Below are 23,685 nucleotides of genomic sequence, written 5' to 3'. Positions count from 1 at the left end.
TCTTATTGCTCAATAAAATTGAAAAATTTGTGTTAGAAGTAGCCACTGTGTAAGTATGACAAAAATTGCTGGCAGAAAATTTACTCTAAGTACATTTTAACCCCTGAGTGACATAGTTGCTGGGAACATGTATTTATTACTATCTTAAGAGCTGTTCTTTCACAGACTCTAAAATTATGACTTTTCCTAAAAATTAATCATTGCTTAGGACAGACCTTGAGATAGGGAGGAAATGTAAGGCATGGTTTCTTTCTTTAAGGGGCTTACAGCTTAGTTGAAGAAAAGGCTGAAAGACGTGCTAATCAGTAGCAGTACTTGACAGCACAAAAATTCAGAGATATTGTAAGATACAACTAAAAGAACAATGGAGGTTAAGAGGGTCAGCAATAGAGCCTGGAGTTACTTCAAGGGAAAGGAGTAAGGTGGGGGTCAGAAATAGTCAGAGCATGAACACATGCATCTGTATTTTCTCCATTTGCAGAGCTGTTGGAATGACCCAATTGGCATTGCACCATGCGTCTAATGGTGAAGTTTATCAGCTATAGATCCTGATGAGAATTTTGTAAGAGTTTGATGGCACAGTGGCTCAAGTGGGAGAGTGCCTGCATAGCAATCATGAGGCCTTGGCCCTAAGTTCAAACCCCAGTACCACACACAAAAAAAAGAATTTTGTAAGAGTTTGACTCATTGATTTTCTATGTTCTCAGTGGACTAACCAGTCCACTGTTGCTAGTGATTTGTAAATATCAGGTTATTTGTAAGTTGAACACAGTCTTGATGGCTTTTTGGGAATGGGGGATGAATAATGACTGCCAGAAAACCTGCTTCCTCAACACAGTCATTGCAAGGTCATTGAGACACCATCATAAACAGAGAAACATCTCAAGACTTAGGGAATTCATGTCCTTCTGTTCATGAACACTTCAGAGAGAAATAATTGTCATCTGTGCAGTCCAGTTTTGATGCTTTTGTGTCATAGAAGACGAGAAAGTAACTTTAATATCTCAAGAGGTTTTTAGGTGGGCATACTGGGGTTGAACATAGGGCTTCACGATTGCTAGGCAGGTGCTCTACCACTTGAGCCATGCCCCAAGAATTTTTGTTGTGATTATTGTTGAGATAGGGTCTAGCTTTATGCCATGGTCCTCCTATTTGTGCTTTCCCATGTAGCTAAGATGACAAGCCTGTACCACCTCACCCAACTATTGGTTGATAGGGTCTCACTAAGTTTTGCCCTGCCTAGCCTCTAATTGCAACCCTCCAGATCTTGGCCTCCCAGGTAGCTAGGATTATAGACTTGAGTCACATCACCAAGCCTAATTCAAGGTTTTTTAAAGTGTATTTTATCCTTGTTGTCCTTAAACTTATATTTTCTTTTTTTTTTGAAACCTGTAATCTGGCATCTGCTGGAGTCATAAATGAAAATTTCATCTCTCCTAATGTTTGTTCCTTCACATTCACTCAATCCAAAGTTCACTTTCAGTTATGGATTAACTCCTTACCAGGAAATATTTTTATATGAATGCATACTTTTTGGAGACAATGGGCTCCTTTTTCTCTAATGACTTCAGTTACTCAAGAATGAATGCCTTGATAATTCTAGAAACCCACAAATCTGAATTAGCATGGATTTAAAGAGAGAGAGAACTGTCATGGCTCAGTCTTTTGGGTTAATACCCCAAGTGAAGGAACAGGCATCCATTTTCAAGCCATAATGAATGTGAGTAGGACCTCTAATGGTGAAACATGTCCCTGCCTCCCAGTCCAGGCACTGGACTTCTTACAAGAGCTACAGTTCTTAAATTCCAACAAGAACAAGGCCAATCATGAAAGACCTTAAAACAACCCCCTACCCTAAGCCACTGCACTCTTTATGTAAGCAAATGTTCCCTTTAAATTTTGGAACATACAGAGACTGTGCTTTGTGGTTTTGGAGACAGATTTCTCTGAAGTAGCATAGAATTATCAGGAAGACCACACACACCTAAATGGAACACAGGGGAATTTTAGTTTCTTCTGATAAAGAAAAATCCCAGTTTTGATCAGGGGCCCCTGAAAGATCTGAAATAATCAGATTTGCAGAACTATTTGTAAACTTCATTGTGTAAATTAGACCATCCTAGTGTACTAGCATTCTTTTGGGTTTAGGGAATACAGAGCAATTTGGTTCTTCCTAAAAGCAAAAGTATTATTGAGTACTCCACATGTCTAAATAAGGAATGCAGGCCTTTTCTGTGCTCTCACCTCTTCTATAGATTTCAGTTTCTTCATCCATAAAATGAGAAATAATATTCCCTGTAGTATAGTGTCATTAGATTTTCCTAGTGAATGTTGAGCCTTTATAATGATTCCTGGTACATTATCACTCCATGAGAAGAGAGTGCTGTGATGCTTGTGATTCCTTAATGTTTGCTCTCTATGTCCCAGGATTCACGCACATATTCCCATGTAAATATGGATAAATATTAATCTGACTGGAAAGATAATACATTTCTTAGCAGAGAACTTGCCATTCAATGCAGTATGTTCAGGCAGCATGGTTAGGGTCAGGGATGCAGTGGGAAATTTATCAATCCTCTGGAGCATGATGCATCTGGCAGGAAGTGAGTTCTTTGGTTACAACTCTTTCTGACCAGGGGTCAACACCTCAAAAGAGATCTTAAAATCAAATGCATTGTACTTATATTTGTGAATTTAAAACTGTGTACTACAGTAGGCAAAATACAAATGCATTTGGGCTTTTTGAAGAATGTTCAATAACTGACATGGCTTTCTCCTCTCTCCCCTCCATAGGTTAACCTCAGAGCCACAGACGTCAAGCTCATGCGCCAGTTGCTTGTCATCAATGAGAGCATTGAGTCCATCAAGTGGATGATTGAGGAGAAAGCCACCATAACCAGCCGAGGCAGCAGCCTCAGTGGCAGCCTGTGCAGTTTATTGGAGAGTCAGAGCACCTCCTTACATGGCAGCTACAATAGCCTACAAGATGGCAGTGATGGGCTGGATGGCATCTCTGTAGGAAGCTATCTGGACACTTTGGCAGATGATGTTCCAGGCCATCAGACCCCATCAGACTTGGACCAATTCAGTGATAGCTCCATAATAGAGGACTCACAGGCACTGCCAAAGCATCCTAAATTGGATTCTGAGTACTACTGCTTTAGCTAATGAGCCAGTTTTTTGCATGGGACTGGTGTGCAATTAACTTGTATGCATACTTCTCTGCTGCTATATTTTTGGTGTGATTTTTTTAAATAAGGCAACCTTTTAAAAGAAGCTTATTTTTAAACTGCTTAATGATATTTCTGTTGCTCCTAATATTTCTTCATCTAGACTGATTTATTTTTCTCTGTTACATCTCTTTTTATTTATTATAATGAAATTTTCTCCCTTCTTTCGCAGTAGCATAGACAAAGTGGGGGGAAAAGAATAAGCAATAATTATGTTTTTGCTTTTGTTTTCAGAGCAAGGGGTAAGGGATTAGAAGAAAAATTTTATTAAATTTTACAATAAACCAAAGTCTGATAACTGTTAATTTTGTTGTTTATGTTCTTAAGGGATTCAGATTTATCTTCCAGAAGATACTGAGTTATATCATTTTTTATGTATTAAGTTGAATAAAATGTTCAGACCAAAATTGGACACCATTCAAGGACTACAATGTCCTAGTCTACAGTCAATAACACTATAAGGCACATAGTTCTATCTGGCCATGATTTGGAAACCTCCAATGATAAACAATCTGTTCAACTCATCCTGGTGTTGGTACTGTAAATTAACCTTATGTCACCATTGAGTTTAACAAATTTTAGTCTTATTTGAGTGATAATGTGTATTAACTTCCAAAATTTCAAAGAACAACTGAGATTAGGTATGAAGGTGACCAGAAGTAAAAGATTCCTGAATTTAAATGTATTTTGAGATTTTTGTTGACATTTTCTTAAAGGTATTGATAGGCTATATAAGCATATAGAGGCATACCTATGGATGGATAGATAAATATAAAGATAATAGATGTCTAGGGAATTAGGATCATTTTTTATTTATGAAGTCCATATGATACTTTTTATCCTGGAATGGATAAATAATCTCTTAGTGTTCTGCAGTGACACTTGGACATATTATAATGTGGTAAGTGAAAACATTTAGATTTGATGTAATAATTTTAATTCTCTACATTTCTTTTATCTTGATTCCTAGTGAGACAATTAAGATTTGAAAGTATTCTCCGTGATGATATATGGTTATGCACCAAACAAAACACTTTACAATATGAATCAAAAAATCTTCTTACTTATAGCTAAGAAATATCCCTACTTGAGAAAATGTATCTTCCCCCAAATTCCTCTGATATTATATACTCATTGCACACTTGTCAACTTTGTTTCCAAGGCATATCTTGTTCATTTTCTAGTTAAAATATACCATGGCCTGTATTTTGCACTGATCTTTTCCCATAAATTTATATGTATAATTTTTTTACTAGGATATATTCATTATGGGGGGATTCATAGTGACAATTCCAATTAGACATATTGTACATTACTTGCATTGCCTCCATCGTCTCTCCCCCTCAACCTCTTCCTGCCCTATTAAAAGCAATTGCAAGAGGTTTCTTAGTTCTGTTTCTTATAGGTATATGAAGTCCATCAACCATATACCCTCACCTAAATCTCCTTCATTCACTCTCCCTCCTCCCACTAGTATCCTACACACACACACACACACTGTGTGTGTTCTTTACTTTGGTTCATTCAATTACTTCCATTACTCTTCCTTACCCCTTTACCTCTCACCCCATTTTTCAACAGCTTTCAATACATAGCCTTATATCATCTGCCTTCACATCATGTTTTATGATATTACTGATGCTTAGTCATTCTCTTTTCCCTTCCCTCTTTTCCTGAGTTCCATAGAGCAGTTCCACTGTTACAAACATGTATAAATTTCTTTTCATAATATACATCACAGCAATCTCAAATTTCATGATGTGAGGACTGCCACTATTCTGTGCTTTCTTTCCTTCCTTCCTTCCTTCCTTCCTCCCTCCCTCCTTCCCTTTCTTTCTTTCATTCTTTTTTTCCACGATGCAAGGAATTAAAGCCAGGGCCTTGCACAGGCTAAGCAATTGGTCTACCACTGAGCTATATTCCCTGTCCACCATTCCATGTTTAAGGAAACTGTTTGAGCTTGGTCTATCTACTTCCTAATAATGAAACCCAATAATCTCTTTGCTATTTAATGACATTAAATAATATAATATGGATGAGAAAGCAAACTTGAGCCCATGATTAAAAAAAAAATGTAACCAACTATTTTCCCTTTGGTCTATATATCCATGTTTCTGGATACTGAGCCTATCAAGCCCTTTTTTTAGGTTTATGCCTGGTTGTGAATCAGGAAGTTGGCCACAAACCAGTTCCTAATATGTTCCTCCCTTTCCATATACTTTTGTTTTAACTTAGTAAAGGCTGGTTGTTTGGTTATTATGTTTGTTTTTAATCTGGAACCAAAACAAGCAGTTTTTAGCATAGAGTGTTTATCAGATTAAAATTCAAGAGCTCTCATTGTGAACCAACAGAGAAAACATCCTGAAAACTAAGATCAATGAATTTCAGACAGATGATAATGAAACAGCATTGTAAAATGTATATCCTTAAAGGAGAAAGGTGGACACACAACAATGTAAGAGAAAAGAGAATCAAATTTAACACCTTTAAAACCCTATATTTGCCTAGAAAAAATCTATGATCAGGAAAATGTTCTCCGTTCAGTTTCAGACTGTGAACTCAAATTTATTTTATCATTATATAGAACATTTTATATGAGAAATATGGACCACTGTTAATAATCAAAGAGAACCATAGAAGCTGATGCCCCCTTTTCATACAAACTACACATAATGTCAAATGTCACATTCTTCAGCCATGTAGCTTCCCAAAATAGTCATCATTCTTTTTTTATTTTTATTTTTGTTAGCATATAATTGTTGTGCTAAGAGCACGTTGTGGCATTTACAAAAGTGCTTATATTTTAATTAGATTCACTCCCTCCCTCTTTCTCTTATCCCCCCTTTCCCCTTCTTAAAGTAATTTCAACAGGTCTCATTATTCCATTTTCATATATGAGTACATAATATTTCTACCATATTTGCTCTCCTTCACACATTCTTTATATCCTCCACTGCTCCCACTGATACCAACCCCCAGACAGGACCTGTTTTACCTTCCTGTCTTTCATTTCTGAAAAAAGACATTTTTTATGTTTAAGATAGCTATACAGGGTTTTTATTTTTCAACCAGCTTCCCCTTTTTTTCTTCTATACCCTTTACAAATTTCTCCTCTGTAGAAGAATGAAGAAAATCATAAAAGTGTAATGCAGGAGAAATGTGAGTAGTTTTCATTGATATATTGTACTTTAAGGAACCTATAATAAACACTGACAGAATACTTGAGTTTCAGTATTTTATGTGCTTTATATTTATCACGATCTTTTTTGCAAAAGATAGCAAGTATAGATTGTATGATTTAAATATAGGAAATCTTATATGTTTTCATAGTTGATTTTGCTAATACGTGGGGACTGTGCGGTTACACAAGACTAATTAGTAATGAATCCATTGGTCTCAAGAGAATGAATGTATAGAGGTTGTAGCATTTTCAATGAAGAATCCCCATAACTAATCTCTGAACTGAAGCATTTGATATTTGATCCGTTAGCACCATGAGGGAATGGGGTAAAAAGTTAAAGTATTTTTCAAACTATTCTGCCTGCTTGGTTATGTTTTTCCAGAGAAAATGGAATGTGCCTGAGTTACATTAATCAATTTTATGAACTGGTTAGTGTTCTAATGGAGGGGAAATAACATAAGGAATTCAGACAAGTTAAAACAAGTACATTCTTAGCATTTTGCAAATAAAGGAGCTCTAGATGATCAACCAACATAGAAGTCTTCACAGCAAGGAAATCCCATTGTTTATTCCACCAGTCACGCCTAAATTACATAGTATAAAGTTTTAAGTATTTGTCAATGTTCACAAATGTAACAAAGATTCCTTACTATTGGATGATTATAAAAACACTTGGATCACCACCAAGAACTTCAAGTTCGTCATTGTTTTCCCAACTTCATCAAAACACAATCACATCTGCAACAACAACAACAAAAAATACTTATTTCACAAAGCTCCTCTTACTGACATCTCAGCAGCAGTTGACACCGTTGATCACTCCTCTTTGAAAGAGTCTTCGCCTGGCTCCCATACACCACTTTTTCTTGGATTCCTTCATTCCTCATTGCCTGCTTATTCGCAGAGTTCCCTGCTGGTTTCCCCTTTATTTTCCTGACCTCCAAATGCAAGAGTGACCCTAGGCCCACTGCTTTTCTAAAACAGATTCCCCAATGGTATTCATTCTGTTTCATAATTTTAAATGACATGTATGTGTTGAGACTTCTAAATGTACATCTTGTGCCCTACCCTCTGCCCTGAACTCCAGTCTCCCATGTCCACCTGCTGCCATAATCTTTGTTGCTTACTATCTGACAAAACCCTCATTCTGAACATCTTGCAATCCTCCCCAGTTTAGTAAGCAGTGCCTCCCTCCTGTCATCAAATTCTAAGCTCAAATTCTTGAAGTCATTCTTAGTTACTCTCTTTTCCTCACACAACATCCAAATCACATGAATTCCAGTTTAGAAATATATCTGGAGTCTTACAAATTCTTACCACGACCTCTGTGCTGCCACCCACCCCCACCTTCCCATAGTCAGTGTTAACACAGCAGAGTAATTTTGCAAGATCCAAGTCAAATTTTGCCAACCTCTATTCCAATGCTGTGATGGATTTCCAACTCTGCTAGAGTCTAAGCCAAATTCTTACCATAGACTATAAAATCCTGAGTAATCTGTCATTCTTCTATCTCATCTCACCCCATCTGTCATTGTGAGGCTTTATTTGTATCCCTGTTATTCCTTAAAATTTTCAAAATCCAAGCATGTTCCAACCTCATAATCTTTGTGCTTGTGATTCCTCCTTTCTAAGATGTTCTTCTACATAATCATAAATCTTGATTCCCCAGTTCTTTGTGGTCCCCAATCAAATGGCACCTTGTGTAAGAAGACTTCTTCCATAGCAACTCTGGCAGTTTTTATGTTCCTTACTTTGGTTTGTTTTCCTCATAACCCTTACCATTATCTAATTCACACTTTTCTGTGCATTCTTTCTTTTCCTACCCTACAACATAAAGTCTACAAGAACAAGAATGCTGTTTTGCTCACTGTCATATCTCTCACCACCTAGAAGAGTATCTGTCAATATTTTTTGACTAAAGCAATTATGAAACATTTGCTGAGTACCACTGAGGTGTCAGGCAATGACTGCTATATACCAGAAGCAAAGATGAGGAAGACATGAACTCTGCCTTCAAAGGTCTCGTATGTATAGTATGTTTCTCTGGTAGGAAGAATGAAGATCTGATTAAGGTAAGGATCTTAGACGGGAAGATGACCCTCGATTACTTAAGTGGGACTCATAAGAGAAAGACAAGACTGTCAGAGGAGAAAGAGAGAGAGAGAGAGAAGAGAATGAAAGAGAGAGAAAAAACATTATCAGAAGAGGCCAGGCACTGAGCAATGTGCAGCATGGTACAGTTTCTATTGCTCAGCATTGATTTTGTTTTGTTGACTGGTACATCAATCTTACACTATTTCTATGTAATCACAGTTATCATTGTTTAAATATTTAGTAGAACATTTCCATTAAACCCTAACCAGCATTCCAATATTCTCACCTATCACTATGGATATTTTGTGTAGCATGCTTAACCTAAGACCTGGTTGATCCAAACCAGAGCCAGTACTGGAATCACATCTACCTGTATTTGAGTACTGGTTAAATTCCAAACATTGCCCAAAGTTGGCATTCTTTCAAGTCTTTAGCATCATGTGCAGTGCCTGTTTATCCGATGTGGGAGGAAGACTTGTCAGAAGCTGTGATATTTCATTCTTTCTAAGGGGGGATCATGTACCCACAGGGAAATGTATGCATTCCTGATGCTTTTAAATTTTTCTCAGAGTCATTTGCTACAATTATTTTTACATAGGCCAAATCCACCTATAAATCAAATATAGTTCTAGCTATCAGCTTTGTTCTTTTTTCCCCCTCTCAAGTAAAGTAGTGTCTGTGAGAAGCTGAAAGGCCCCTAGCTCATTTATCACTGATGCATACCAAGTTCTTATCAATTGACCTTTACTTCAAAGCATTTTCTTTGTGATTTTGACTAAAGATTGTATGTAAAATTATTAACAATGAATCTCTCAAACAATTTCTGAAAAACTTATTCATGATAATAAAGGATAGAGGTGATTATGCATATTGTAACAGACCACAGATATGATTTTTTTAAAACTCCTGAGATTATATGAGACCACAGATAAAATTTTTTAAAAATTCTGAGATTATGTGATTATTCTGAGATTATACAATTCTGAGATTAGGTATGGTGAGGCTGACAGAGGACATGTGAAATAATATTTCTCTTTACAAATTAGGAAAAATGAGACATATTGGGCAACTAATACCAATAGTGGGCAATTAATTACACTTCAGAAAATTATCAGATCTGCACTTGCAGCACGTCATTCACTTCAGTTTTAATGCAAAACCAATAGGCAAAAATAATGAATTGTATTTAAAATTAAAATAATATAACATAAAAAGGGAAACAAAGGCATCTAAGAGGTAAAACGGCATAGCTATTAACCTACAGTTAAGGAGTGGTATAAAGTATAGACTGATCCCAGAGGCTTTCTGTTCTACCCATTACTCGATTGCGGAAAAGAATGTTACTTATATGTGTGCCAGTTTTCTCATTTGTAAAATGGGCATAATTAGACCTGCATCATAGAATTATAGTTATTTAATATTTTAAAATTGCTTAAAATATCTTTTAGCACACATAGTGCTTGCCAAGTGATGTTACTATCATTATAATGACTAATGAAGTGGAAGATTCTGTTTTATATCTAAGAAGAAATTCAGACTGGCTCATTCATCATAGTGTGCATAGCTTATGCACATATACTGTAGCATGACCAATCCAATCATCATTTCTAATCAACCAACCTCCTCTATAGAAGCCACAGAAGTTAGCTCCTTTTGCAATTGCCCATGTATCTAGCCATGACCGTGGGACAAAGTTTTCACCCTTATGGACATAACACCAAATAAATGACATTGACTTATTCTTATAGATTCATTATAGATTAATAAGTCAGTACAAACAAGAATGCAGTTCTTTTCTACTAGTTTTGTTAGGTCAATCATGAGGAAATAGGTGAAGAAATGGTGGCTGATGATACTATTGTAGTCACATACACCATTTATCATAGAGATCATCTTATTCCTTAGAAGTTCACCAAATGTATTATCAATAAATCTGTCATGAGTCCAGACATGGCAATGTAAACCTGTATTCACAGCTCCTTGGGAGAGAGAAATCAGGAGGATCCCAGTTCAAGGCCAACCAGAGGCAAAATTGTGAGACTTAATCTGAAAAATAACCAAAGCAAAAAGGATGGGGGGGAGGCTGTAGCTCAGGTGAGATAGCACTAGCCTAGCAAGAGCAAGGCCCCGAGTTCAAACCTCAATATTGTGAAAAAAATTTATTTTCCTCCCAAATTTTTACAATTGATCGGAGTTTGGAATATCAAAATCCTAGTGTGTTTCACCAGACATGGCTCTAGACCTAAATATTTTCCAGCAGTTAGAGCAAAGGACTTCATCAAATTGATGACCAGAGTCTCCCATTGGAGATGAGAGCTACAATGTGAATGTCTCCAGATTCCCAAGAACCAGTCCACCTTTGAAAATGGCTTCATTCCAAGATGGAAGACTAATTAGTAAATGTTAAAGCCTCCCAGAGAACTTGCAAAGTTAGATAAGTTAGAACTATTAAATTACATTTTCAAAGAATGAAAATACCACAGTAAAAATGTCGTTTTCTTCCTATTTGAGGTTCTTATTTTGATGAGGAACATATATGAACTTGCAGGTCTTGAAGTCCTTAGGAATTCAGTTTTGAAGTTTTTCTGTGAAATTGAGAAAAGAAAAACAAGTGACATCTTTCCACCACAATTGTATCTTAAGAGTGCTAAAAGAAATCTGAATTACTAATTACTAGGGTCACCATGATTTGGTAACTGGGAATTATTTGAATATGTTTTAACTTAAACAGATCTCTTTTAAATAAATACTGGGATACATTCTTTCTTTTAGTGATTCAAATGTTTCTGCATTCTTATAGAGTCTTGTCTTCCTAATTATGAAAATATACCCTAGCTTATATTTCATATACATATATATTTTGAAGAAATAACTATAAAATATTCGCCTATGTAAATTTTCCATTAGGTTATAGTTATTCTGTATTTGTATATTCTAGCATACTTCCTTTATGGACTTTCTTGTCAGGTGTGGTGTGCACTCCTGTAATCCCAGTACTCAGGAATTGGAGACAGGAGGATTACAAGTTTCAGCCCAGCTTGAGCTACATGGCAAGGTCCAGACCAGTAGGAGTCATATAGCAAGATCCTGTCTTCAACAAAACAGAACAAAAAATATATTGTTAATGTAAAATGTCCTCTTGCAATTGTTATTCTGTACTTCTATAGTCTAGCATGCTCCCTTTAAGGTTATTGCAGAATCATCTCCCACTCAAACTATCTACCCAGTATTAGCTGTGCAATGTGAGAGCCCTCTGCTTTCTCAATGAGAGGGGGGAAAAGACTAAAAATGTCATAAGAACCGAAGAGACGAACCAAATAATAAAATATTTAACAAGATCTTTGCAAAGATTTAATAAAATCCACTTCCCTGACACTGGAGTGTGCCACCATGCCCAGCAAAAATGTCCTTAGGTGGAGTATGTTATAATATACAACTATAGAATGTATGTGACTAAAAGGAAACTTTATTTAAACATGTATTTTATAGTTACTTTAAGTAAAGGTTTTATTGGTAATAAAAGTCAATAGTAAAGCCAATGGTAAAAATCATGCTAAGTCCCAAATCATACTCAACAGGCAAAGCCCAGAGACTAGAAAGGTAATCAAAAAGATCCCACATTACACAGTAAATCAGGGTACAAGGTTAAGAGTTGCAACTTTGATAAAGGAACCCAGGGAAAGAGGTTTGGGTTAAAGTGGAGAAAAAGAATGAACTTTGATCTGCTACCCAGAGCACTATGTGGCTCTAAAGTCCAGCAAAAGTGTGACTCATAAGCACACCAAGCCAGGACAAGGCAAATGCCCACTGTGGCCAGCAGCAAGACTGAACACCCTGGTCTCTGCATATGCCTTGAGAATATATATCCATGTATTTGTTTTTCCTTCTTCAGTGTCCAGAATGTCTTCTGTCCGCTCTCTGTCCATCCAAATTCATTCATCTTTGAAGATTTATTCTCTCCAGGTAGCAGTCACTTTTTTCCAAACCAATAGTATTCACTGATACTACCACATTATTTTTGCACTTAAGAATTTCCTATAATGTGAAACATGTATGTATGTGTATATTTATGTGTAAGCAATTTGAAGACGAGACCATAAATTTCTAGCTCTTCATTGATTAGAATATTATATACTTCATAATATCCTCAGTTTATGTTCAACAGATATTTCTAAAATTAAATTAATTGAATTGATTTTGTGTTCTACTGAATCATTAAAAATAGCTTCACTGTCATTAATAGTGCAAAGTCTTCATACCATATTACTATTAGTGCCATTACTTATTGCTATTATTTCAGTTTTTAATATGGTAGAAATATGAGAAACGAAAGGTTATCAAAAAAGAAACATTGAAAAGTTAAGTAATGATAATTATGAAGTTTAAATAGTAAAATTGATAGTATTTTTTATCAAATACAAAGAGAAAATATATTTTTTTAGTCAGAATGGCTGCAATTATGTAAAGAAATATGCATATGTGTGAGTTTTGTTACTGTATATATATTGTGATGTTTTTTGTGTTTGTACTATGAAACATTGTCATAATGTACTTACATTTGAAAAGAAAGTAATTTAAAAAAAATTTTTTTATTCATTTATTCACATGTGCATACATTGCTTGGGCCATTCCTCCTACCTGCCCACCACCTCCTCCATCTCCCCTCCATCCCCCCTAGATTCCAGGTAGAACCTGTTCTGCCCTTATCTCTAATTTTGTTAAAGAGAAGACATAAGCAATAATAAGAAAAACAAAGCGTTTTTGCTAGTTGAGATAAGGATAGCTATACAGAGAGATTCTTAGCATTGCTTCCATGTACAAATTGTGTTACAACCCAAGTTGATTCATCTCTACCTGACCTTTTCACTAGTTCCTGATCCCCTTCCTATACTGACCTCTGTTGCTTTAAGGCTTCTGTATTAGTTCTTCTGCAGTGGGGACATCAAACACTTTCATGTTTAGGGTTTCCTACCTATCCCCATACTTCCCATATGTGCTCTCCCCTTAGCATGTGACCCAAATCCTACAACATTCCTGCATTTGCCGTAGATCTAAAGTCTGCATATGAGGGAGAACATATGATTTTTGGTCTTCTGAGCCTGGTTAACCTCTCTCAGAATGATGTTCTCCAGTTCCATCCATTTACTTGCGAATGATAAGATTTCATTCATCTTCATGGCTGACTAAAATTCCATTGTGTATAAATACCACATTTTTTTAATTCATATATACATACAATGTTTGGGTCATTTCTCTCCCCTTCTCCCCACCCCCTTCCTTAACCACTGCACTCCCTCCTTCTCTCCCCCACCCCCTCACTTCCAGGCAGAAACTATTTTGCTCTTATGTCTAATTTTGTTGAAGAGAGAGTATAAGCAATAATAAGAAGGAACAAGGGTTTTTGCTGGTAGAGATAAGGATAGCTATACAGGGAGTTGACTCACATTAATTTCCTGTGTGTGTGTGTTACCTTCTAGGTTAATTCTTCTTGATCTAACCTTTTCTCTAGTTCCTGGTCCCCTTCTCCTATTGGCCTCAGTTGCTTTTAAGGTATCTGCTTCAGTTTCTCTGCGTTAAGGGCAACAAATGCTAGCTAATTTTTTAGGTGTCTTACCTATCCTCACCCCTCCCTTGTGTGCTCTCGCTTTATCATGAGATCAAAGTCCAATCCCCTTGTTGTGTTTGCCCTTGATCTAATGTCCGCATATGAGGGAGAACATATGATTTTTGGTCTTTTGGGATAGGCTAACCTCACTCAGAATAATGTTCTCCAGTTCCATCCATTTACCTGCGAATGATAACATTTCATTCTTCTTCATGGCTGAGTGAAATTCCATTGTGTATAGATACCACATTTTCTTGATCCATTCATCAGTAGTGGGGCATCTTGGCTGTTTTCATAACTTGGCTATTGTGAATAGTGCAATAAGCATGGGTGTGCAGGTGCCTCTAGAGTAACCTGTGTCACATCCTTTGGGTATATCCCCAGGAGTGGGATTGCTGGATCATATGGCAGATCTATGCTTAGTTTTTTAAGAAGCCTCCATAATGTTTTCCAGACTGGTTGCACAAGCTTGGATTCCCAACAGCAGTGTACAAGGGTTCCTTTTTCCCCACATCCTTGCTAACATTTGTTATTGGTGGTGTTTTTGATGATAGCTATTCTAACAGGGGTGAGGTAGAATCTTAGCGTCATTTTGATTTGCATTTCCTTTATTGCTAGAGATGGTGAGCAGTTTTTCATGTATTTTTTGGCCATTTGCATTTCTTCTTTTGAGAAAGTTCTGTTTAGTTCAGTTGCTCATTTCTTTATTGGTTCATTGATTTGGGGAGAGTTTAGTTTTTTTAAGTTCCCTGTATATTCTGGTCATCAGTCCTTTGTCTGATGTGTAGCTGGCAAATATTTTCTCCCACTCTGTGAGTGGTCTCTTCAGTTTAGAGACCATTTCTTTTGTTGTGCAGAAGCTTTTTAATTTTATGAAGTCCCATTTGTTCATCCTTTCTCTTAGTTGCAGAGCTGCTGGGGTTCTATTTAGAAAGTCCTTGTCTGTACCTATTGCTTCCAGAATATTCCCTGCTCTTTCCTGTACTAACTTCAGAGTTTCGGGTCTGATAGTAAGGTCCATGATCTAATTTGAGTTGATACTAGTACAGTGTGATAAACATGGATCTAGTTTCAGTTTTTTGAAGACAGATAACTACTTTTCCCAGCAACATTTGTTGAAGAGGCTGTCTTTTCTCTATTGTATAATTTTGGTACTTTTGTCAAAAATAAGGTGGGCATAGCTGTATAGATTCATATCCAGGTCCTCTATTCTGTTCTACTAGTCTTCATGTCTGTTTTTATGCCAGTACTATGCTGTTTTTATTGCTGTTGCTTTGTAATATAGTTTGAAGTCTGATATTGTGATACTTCCAGCATTGTTCTTTTTGCTGAGTATTGCTTTGGCTATTTGAGGTCTCTTGTGTTTCCAAATGAGCTTTAAGGTAGATTTTTCAATCTCTGTGATGAATGTCATTGGGATTTTGATGGCAATTGCATTAAACATGTAGATTGCTTTTGGTAGTATAGCCATTTTTACTATGTGTAGTCTACCAATCCATGAGCACAGGAGATCTCTCCACCTTCTGTAGGCTTCCTTGATCTTTTTCTTTAGGGGTTTGTAGTTCTCCTTGTAGAAGTCATTCACATCCTTTGTTAAGTTTCCTTCTAGGTAGTTGATTTTTTTTTTGAGGCTATTGTAAATGGAATTTTCCATATATTCTTTCTCAGTTTGTTCGTTATTGGTATATAGAAAAGCTAATGATTTTTGTAAGTTGATTTTGTATCATGCCACCTTGCTGTAGCTGTTTGTGGTGTCTAGGAGTTTTTGGGTAGAGTTATTGGGTCTTTAAGGTATAGGATCATATCATCTCCAAATAAGGATATTTTGACTGTTTCTTTACCGACTTGTATTCCTTTTATTTCTTTTTCCTGCCTAATTGCTCTGGCTAGGAATTCCAGTTCTATGTTGAATAGGAGTGGGGATAGTAGGCACCCTTGTCTGGTTCCTGATTTTAGGGGAAATGGTTTCAGTTTTTCACTATTAAGTATGAGTTTGGCTGCAGGTTTGTCATATATAGCCTTTAAAATGTTAAGGTACTTTCTTTCTATTCCTAGTTTTGTTAGAGTTTTTATCATGAAGTAGTGTTGGATCCTGTTGAGAGCTTTTTCTGCATCTATTGACATGATCAAGTGGTTTTTGTATTTGCTTCTATTAATGTGCTGTATTACATTTATAGATTTAGGTTTGTTAAACCATCCCTGCATCCCTGGATAAAGCCAACTTGGTCGTGTTCAATGATCTTTCTGATATGTGGTTAGATTTGGTTTGCTATTATTTTATTGAGGATTTATGCACGGATGTTCATTAAGCAGATTTCCCTATAGTTCTCCTTTTTGTAGATATCTTTGTCTGGTTTTGGGATGAGTGTAATACTGGATTCATAGAATGAGTTAGGAAGTGCTCCTTCACTTTCTATTTCATGGAACAGTTTAAGGAGGATTGGTATTTATTATTATTTAAAGGTCTGATAGAATTCAGTAGAGAATCCATCAGGTCCTGGACTTTTCTTTTTTGGGAGACTATTTACTGCTGCTTCAATTTCATTTTGTATTATAAATCTATTCAGATGATTAATAACTTGTTGGTTCAATTTTGAGTGGTCATAAGTATCTAGAAATTTGTCCATTTTGTCAAGATTTTCAAATTTATTAGAATATAGGTTCTCAAAGTAGTCTCTGATGATTTCTTGGATTTCCATGGTATTTGTTGTTGTGTCCCATTTGGCATTTCTGATTTTACTGATTTGGGTTTTTTCTCTCCTCATTTTAGTCAGGTTTGTCAGGGGTCTGTCAATCTTATTTGTTTTTTCAAAGAACCAGCTTTTTGTTTCATTGATTCTTTGGGTTTTTGTTGTTTTTATTTCATTGACTTTGGCCCTTATTTTTATTATTTTTCTCCTTTTGCTTGTTTTGGGATTTGCTTGTTCTTGTTTTGTAGGATTTTGAGATATAGCATTAGGTCATTGATTTGAGATCTTTCTGTCCTTTTAATATATGCACTTATGGCTATAAACTTTCCTCTTAAGACAGCCTTTGCTGTGTCCCATAGGTTCCAGTAGGTCATGTTTTCATTTTCATTAACTTCCAGGAAGCTTTTAAATTCCTCTTATTTCATCAATGACCCATTGATCATTGAGCAATGTATTGTTCAGCTTCCAATTGTTTACATAATTTTTACTGTTGTTTTTGTTGTTGAGTTCTAGTTTTAATGCATTGTGATCAGATAGAATGCATGGGATTATTTCTATTTTTTTATATTTGCTGAGGCTTGCTTTGTGCTCTAAGATAAGATCATTTTGGAGAAGTTTCCATGGGCTGAGAAGAATGTATATTGTGCAGAAGATGGATGAAACATTCTGTAGATATCAGCTAGGTCCATTTGATCTATGGTGTTAATTTAGTTCTAGAATTTCTTTATTGATTTTTTGTTTGGATGACCTATCTATTGGTGATGGGGGGTATTAAAGTGTCCCACTACTACTGCCTTGGAGTCTAGATATGCTTTTCAGTCCTTCAGAGTATGTTTGATGAAACTGGGTGCACTGACGTTGTGTGCATATAGGTTGATAATTGTTATTTCATTTTGTTGTCTTTCTCCTTTTATTAGTATGCAGTGTCCTTCTTTATCTCATTTGATCAATGTAAGTTTGAAGTCTACTTTGTCCGAGATAAGTATTGCTACTTCTGCCTGTTTTTAGGGCTATTGGCTTGGTAAATCTTCTTCCAGGCTTTCACCCTAAGCCAGCGCTTGTTTCTGTTGATGAGATGGGTCTCCTGTAAGCAACAGGTTGTTGGATCTTCCTTTTTACTCCAGTTTGCCAAATGGTGTTTTTGATAGGGGAGTTAAATCCATTAACATTCAGTGTTAGTATTGATAGGTGTGTGGTGATTCCTGTCATTGAGTTGTTTTTGTTGCTTAAAGGTTTGATTCTGTGCAGCTGAATCAATGTTACTCTCTACTTTCTTGCCTTTTCTTCTCCTGCGGTTTGGTACTGCCTGTCCTTTCATGGTTTTGTTTGCTCTCATTTTCTGTGTGCAGAATTCCTTGAAAAATCTTTTGTAGTGGTGGCTTGGTGGTCATATATTGTTTTAGTTTCTGCTTATCATGGAAGACTTTTATTGCTCCATCTATTTTGAATGATAGTTTTGCTGGGTAGAGTATCCTAGGGTTGACATTTTCATTCAGTGTCTGGAAGATCTCCCTTCATGCTCTTCTTGCTTTTAAGGTTTCTATTGAGAAATCTACTGTGATTTTGATGGGTTTACCTTTTTTATGTTTTTTCTCTCTTATAGCCTTCAATACTCTTTCTCTATTCTCTGTGCTTGTTGTTTTAATGATGATATGTTGTGGGGTAGTTCTATTTTGGTCAAGTCTGTTTGGTGTCCTGGAGACTTCCCGTACCTGAATGGGTATAGTTTTCTCTAGATTTGTGAAATTTTCTGTTATTGTTTTGTTGAATACATTATGAATTCCTTTTGCTTGCACCTCTTCTCCTTCTTCAATACCCATTATTCTCAGGTTTGGTCTTTTGATGGAGTCAGTGAGTTCTTGCATATTGCTTTCACAGACCTTGAGTTGTTTGACTAATAGCTCTTCAGTTTTTCCTTGAATTTCCATTTTATCTTCAAGTTCTGAGATTCTATCTTCTGCTTGTTCCAGTCTGCTGGAGTGGCCTTCCATTTTGTTTTGTGTTTCTGTTTCATTCTTTTTTCTGAGGTTTTCCATGTCATGGGTCACTTCCTCTTTAATATTGTCAGTTTTTGCCTTTAATTCATTTATCTCCTATTTATAGTGTTCTCTGTTTCACTTTGGTGTTTATTTTGGGCTCCTTTGATTTCATTTATTTGTTTCTGTATCTTCTTGTATTCTTTATTTTTGCTGTCTTAAAATTTCTTGAGTGCCTCTTGTATATTTTGTTTAACCATGTCTAGTATCATCTCCATGAAATTCTCACTGATTATTTGCAGGATATCTTCTTTAAGGCTGTTCTTGTGGACATCATTGGGTTCCTGGCATCATTTATTTTTGTTTTGTTGGAGTCTGGAACTGGGTATCCATTTCCTTCATTTTCCTCTGAATCGTGTATTAAATTATTTTTTTGGGGGGAATGGTTTCCATCCCTTTTTCTTCTTCCCATCCTTCCTGTAGGTATTGGGTAACTGTTCTTGATTGGCTAGTTGGTGGTTTCAGTTATCTCCCTTGGTTAAATTTTGTTTTGTGGCTGTATTGGGTTTTTAGCTAATTGTGTGCATGATGTTTCTGTCCCTGCTCCGGGTGTAATTTAGTATTAACTAATTCACAGTGACAAAACAAAACAACAACAACAGGAAAAAAAAACAGAAACGAAAACAAACCAAACCAAACAAACAAACATTCAAAAACTCTAGTTTAGGATCACTAGAATTTCAGTCTTTAGTTTAACTTCCGGTGTTACTCCTCCATTATCCAGTCCTGGTGTTGGTATTTGAGCAGAAGCTCTGTCTTGCCAGGTGGCTGGCCTGTGGATAGTGGCTTTTTTTTTTTTCTTCTTTTAGCAGTTGCTGCTTGGTCAACTTCTTTCACAGTGAAGTGTGGCACCTCTGCAGTCTACTAGTTGTCCTGCTTTGCAGTTGGCTTATCTCTGTCCTTGTTTACTAGGGGCTTGTGTCTTTGCCTCACTCCCTTTCCCTGGGGCAAGGGCAAGGTCAGTGATCCATCAGCCGGCTGCCACTATCAGCATGTTGTGATGATTTCCTGTTTGTTCCTCAATGTTGCAGAGCTGTTTAATTGTGGGTGCCCAGGGACTGAGCCTTGTAGTCTGCTACCTTTGCTCCTTCCCTACTTCAGGCCCACCTGCTCTCAGCCCTCCTGCCATTTGTTTACTGATGGTTCATGCGAGTTCTGCTCCTTGCCCCTTCCCCCTTCTCCAGTGCACTTTCAGCAACCCCCATCCCCTCTGCTGTGCTCTAAGTTTCAGTTCCATTGTTTATTGTTCAGTGTTTTGTTTTGTTTTTTGTGGGGGGGATCAGTCTGTCCAGGGGGGTCGTGCTGGTTTATCCCAGGGGTGGCTGAGGGATACCACGTGATGCTTGGCGCTCACCTGTTTGGTCTGCCAAAGGTCTCCCAAGCATGTTTGGAGCTGGTGGCCACTGGTGGTGACAGCAATGGCAGTAGCGGCATGGGGATGGTGGCCCACCTGTTCTCTCAGTGTATCGTGGCATGGAGAAGCCTTCCACAGGCTAGGAGTTCAGGGTACCAAAGTTTCAACTCTCCCTTGTGCTTCACCTTTGCCAAGTGTGGCTTCAGTGTCTCAGCAAGTTCCCTGATTTATGGAGCTCATGCTGTCCACATCTGTGCCCCAGTCACCATTTTAGATCCTCGTCCAAGAAAGTAAAATTTAAAACACATTGCCAAATAGCCCTCTAACTAGGCTGTATCATTTTATCAGTATGTGATAAATGATCTATTTTAATACCTTTACTATTATATTTCTTTTTACACTTTACTAGTTTAATTTAACAGAAAATTTTCTGTTGTTAATTTTTATTTTCCTTTCTTATTAATTGGTGAGATCGAGTATCCACTCATCTTAATTTAGAACTAGGGAGAAAGTTACAGAACTGGGGAGGTGACCAAAGAGAAGACCTAGACAAGAACAGCCAGATTTCAGTGTAATTTAGATGTCAGGAAAAAGATTAAGGCAGGACAAAGGTTTTTTAATTTACCCTTCATTTTTCTTCTATAACAGACTCTTTATCTTTTGTGATTTCTATTGATATTTTTCATATGGCAATGTAGATAACTTTATATATAACATGTAACAATAGCAGGTATTTTTAAAAAGTTATTTTAAGTGTGCTGACTTTTAGAATCTTAGTGTTATCTGTTGATACCTGGATCATTGCTCAAATATATAAATGTGTATCTCTATCATGTTATAGTCATTTTGACATACATTGTCTACTTTTATTTTTACACATTGTTATTTTATAGATTAAATTTTAAATTGTTCCTTATTAGATATGTCCAATTTACCTTATTTTAAGTGTGATGTCCGTATGCTATAATGAGAAGTCCTTTAGATTCATAGTCAACTGTAGTGTGTTTAAATCTCATGGTTCCTCTCATGAACTATATAATCATGGGCAAACATGTTTCCTCACAGATAACACTAAAAACCTTTATTTCAAGGCTGTGGCATCAATAAATCATACAGCATTATTAAACTGTGAATTTCTCCACAAATGTTAGGGAACATCTTCCTTCTATACTTATGACATAATTCTGCAGACCCTCCACAGAGGGCAGTTCTATAAGGAGCTCCTATCACTTATTCATTATTTAGTGATTGTGATGTTTTTATTCATGACTTGCCTGAAAGGCTTTCAAGTGACATACTCTATAAAGAAAAGTGAGACTTACTACTAAGATGCTATGGTTTCAGAAAAGCCAGATAAGATAGTCAGCTGTCAATGAAACTAAGGTTGAGGTGTTTTGGTTTTAGGCTGTGAGCCTGTCACTGATGAACAATCTGACTCCAACCATGGAGTCTTTAAAAAACCTATTGCAATGCTACCAGCACTGAGAATGATGGAATTTGTTTAACCTACTGCTGAATACATTGTTGAAACTAAATTAAGTACATATCATATGACTAATGCCAGAAATATATCCCACTAACTAGTTATTTTCCAGAAAGTCTTTTAACATTATTTGATGAGTTTCTAATCATATTTATAATGTGATTTTTGTATAACTTGATTTTGGAACAATGCTTTTTACTTTGCAAACTTGCACAGTTACTTTTTGACTTGAACATTGTTCATGCGTGACTCTGCTTGATTTCATAATTAGACACTGAGTAAATCTTATTGCACTCATTTAAGAAATTCCAAGTCTAAGTGTTCATGAATGCTTTCTTCTCTTAGCTTAACTGAATAAGTAATTTTACTGCCACTTTGCTATATTTAACCTTGGATTTAATCTGAATCAATTGTTCACAAAAGAAAAAAAAAACTTCATTATAATGCCAAGAGTCCAGTAAAATCACTTGAATTTGTGAAAGAAAAATATGTTGATATACAATAAAAGAGGCTGTTGAAAGCTGATCCATGTGGGGTTTTGTATGAATTAAAATGTTAATCTATCATAGGCTTTCTGACATAGCATTGATATCCAACTAATATATTCTGGACCTACCTTTTTGGTTGGGGGAGAATAGTGAGAGTGAGACAATACATGAAGGAGAGAAACGGCTTTTATGAAGACAAAAAAAAATCACCACATTTTTTTCCACCTTTTATGGTTTCTGTTTTTCTAAGAAAAGTCATGGCTGGACCTTTAGAATACTGAGCTCAAAGAGATGTTGACTAGCTTTAAGGTTAAGAAACAAATATCTGGGGAGAATATTTAGAACTGGGGAGAATGTTACAGAACTGGGGAGGTGACCAAAGAGAAGACCTAGACAAGAATAGCCAGATTTCAGTGTAATTCAGATGTCAGGAAAAAGACTAAGACAGAACAAAGGTTTTATAAAAAGAAAATGATGAATTGGTAAAGAAAGAAGAAATCTAAGTCAGGCTCGTAGGAAGTTTTGCTAAGTTATGTATGGTGTAAGACCTTCTGTGTGTTATCACAAATCCTTTAGTACAAATGAAGGTCTCTCTTCAGTAACTTTTTGATGTTTTCATGTAGCTTTTCAGATACATCAATATAATAATGAATTTAAGATTATCTAAATGTTTCAAGATGGTCCACAACATTTGGTTGGAAGTTATGTTTGACATCTTATGGGAAGAGAGGAAAGAGTTGCTTATTCTCTAAATAGGTGAGTGGAGTATGGAAAAGATGTCACATATGTAGTCTTTGAACAAAAACTTAAAGATGTCAGGATAAGAGAAGAACACATGTAAAAGTAGGCTGAGGAGTTTTCAGTTTAAAGATATTAGGTATTTTTGGAAAATCAGACATTCAAATTGGGCGATGGGATACAATTAGAAATTAACCACATCCCCTGAATTTTAGAACCTATAAAGGTTGGAACCACTGTATTCTCATCAAACAACTAGTTCTGACTGCTCTATTTTAAAAAGCAAGTTAAGGTATATGAAAATGAAATTGTCCAAAACCAAGATTGGGCATTCAATAGGACAAGTGGCCAGGATTTCCAAACAAGGGAAGCAGGAGTAATTTATAAAGAAAAGAAGAATGAAGACTCCAAAGATAAATACGTAGACTTTGAGACTATTTTGGAGCTACGTTGAAACAAAGCAGTAGGGTGAAAGCTTTTCTTGTGACAATCCAAGAAATTTAAGTATATCATATGTATCATGGGTATTAGGAAATATTAAAGAGTTAATGTTTATTCTTTTAGGTATAAACACAGACAGATTTTTAATTTTTTCTATCAGAATCATACTAAAGTACATATGGTAAAATGGGGTGTCAAAAATGTATTCCAAAGTACCCCAGTTGAAAATGCAGGAGGGAGAAAATAGATAAAAAGAAAATTTGTCACTATTGATACACCTTGAAGTTGGATAATGGATACACAGGTGCTCAATAATTTCATAATAAGAAGTGAAAAATAATAGAT

At 36.2% G+C, this 23,685-nt stretch overlaps 1 protein-coding gene and 1 long non-coding RNA gene across 2 annotated transcripts in view; one reads left to right on the top strand and one right to left on the bottom strand.

Moving 5' to 3' along the window:
• The window catches only part of Lurap1l (leucine rich adaptor protein 1 like), a 38,637-nt gene extending 35,102 nt beyond the window's left edge, over nucleotides 1–3,535 (top strand). The window contains exon 2 of the mRNA XM_020186035.2: nucleotides 2,794–3,535. Within this exon, the coding sequence (XP_020041624.1) occupies nucleotides 2,794–3,168 (375 nt within the window). The 3' untranslated portion in view covers nucleotides 3,169–3,535. The remainder of the gene's footprint in view (nucleotides 1–2,793) is intronic.
• Nucleotides 3,536–9,976: 6,441 nt separating this feature from the next.
• Nucleotides 9,977–23,685, bottom strand: part of LOC141415432 (uncharacterized) — a 175,867-nt gene continuing 162,158 nt past the window's right edge. The window contains exon 5 of the long non-coding RNA XR_012440442.1: nucleotides 9,977–11,090. This is a non-coding gene — a long non-coding RNA (uncharacterized lncRNA). The remainder of the gene's footprint in view (nucleotides 11,091–23,685) is intronic.

The sequence above is a fragment of the Castor canadensis genome, chromosome 13 (assembly GCF_047511655.1).
Source record: "Castor canadensis chromosome 13, mCasCan1.hap1v2, whole genome shotgun sequence".
NCBI lineage: Eukaryota > Metazoa > Chordata > Mammalia > Rodentia > Castoridae > Castor > Castor canadensis.
This window is presented reverse-complemented; position numbering and strand designations above follow the sequence as displayed.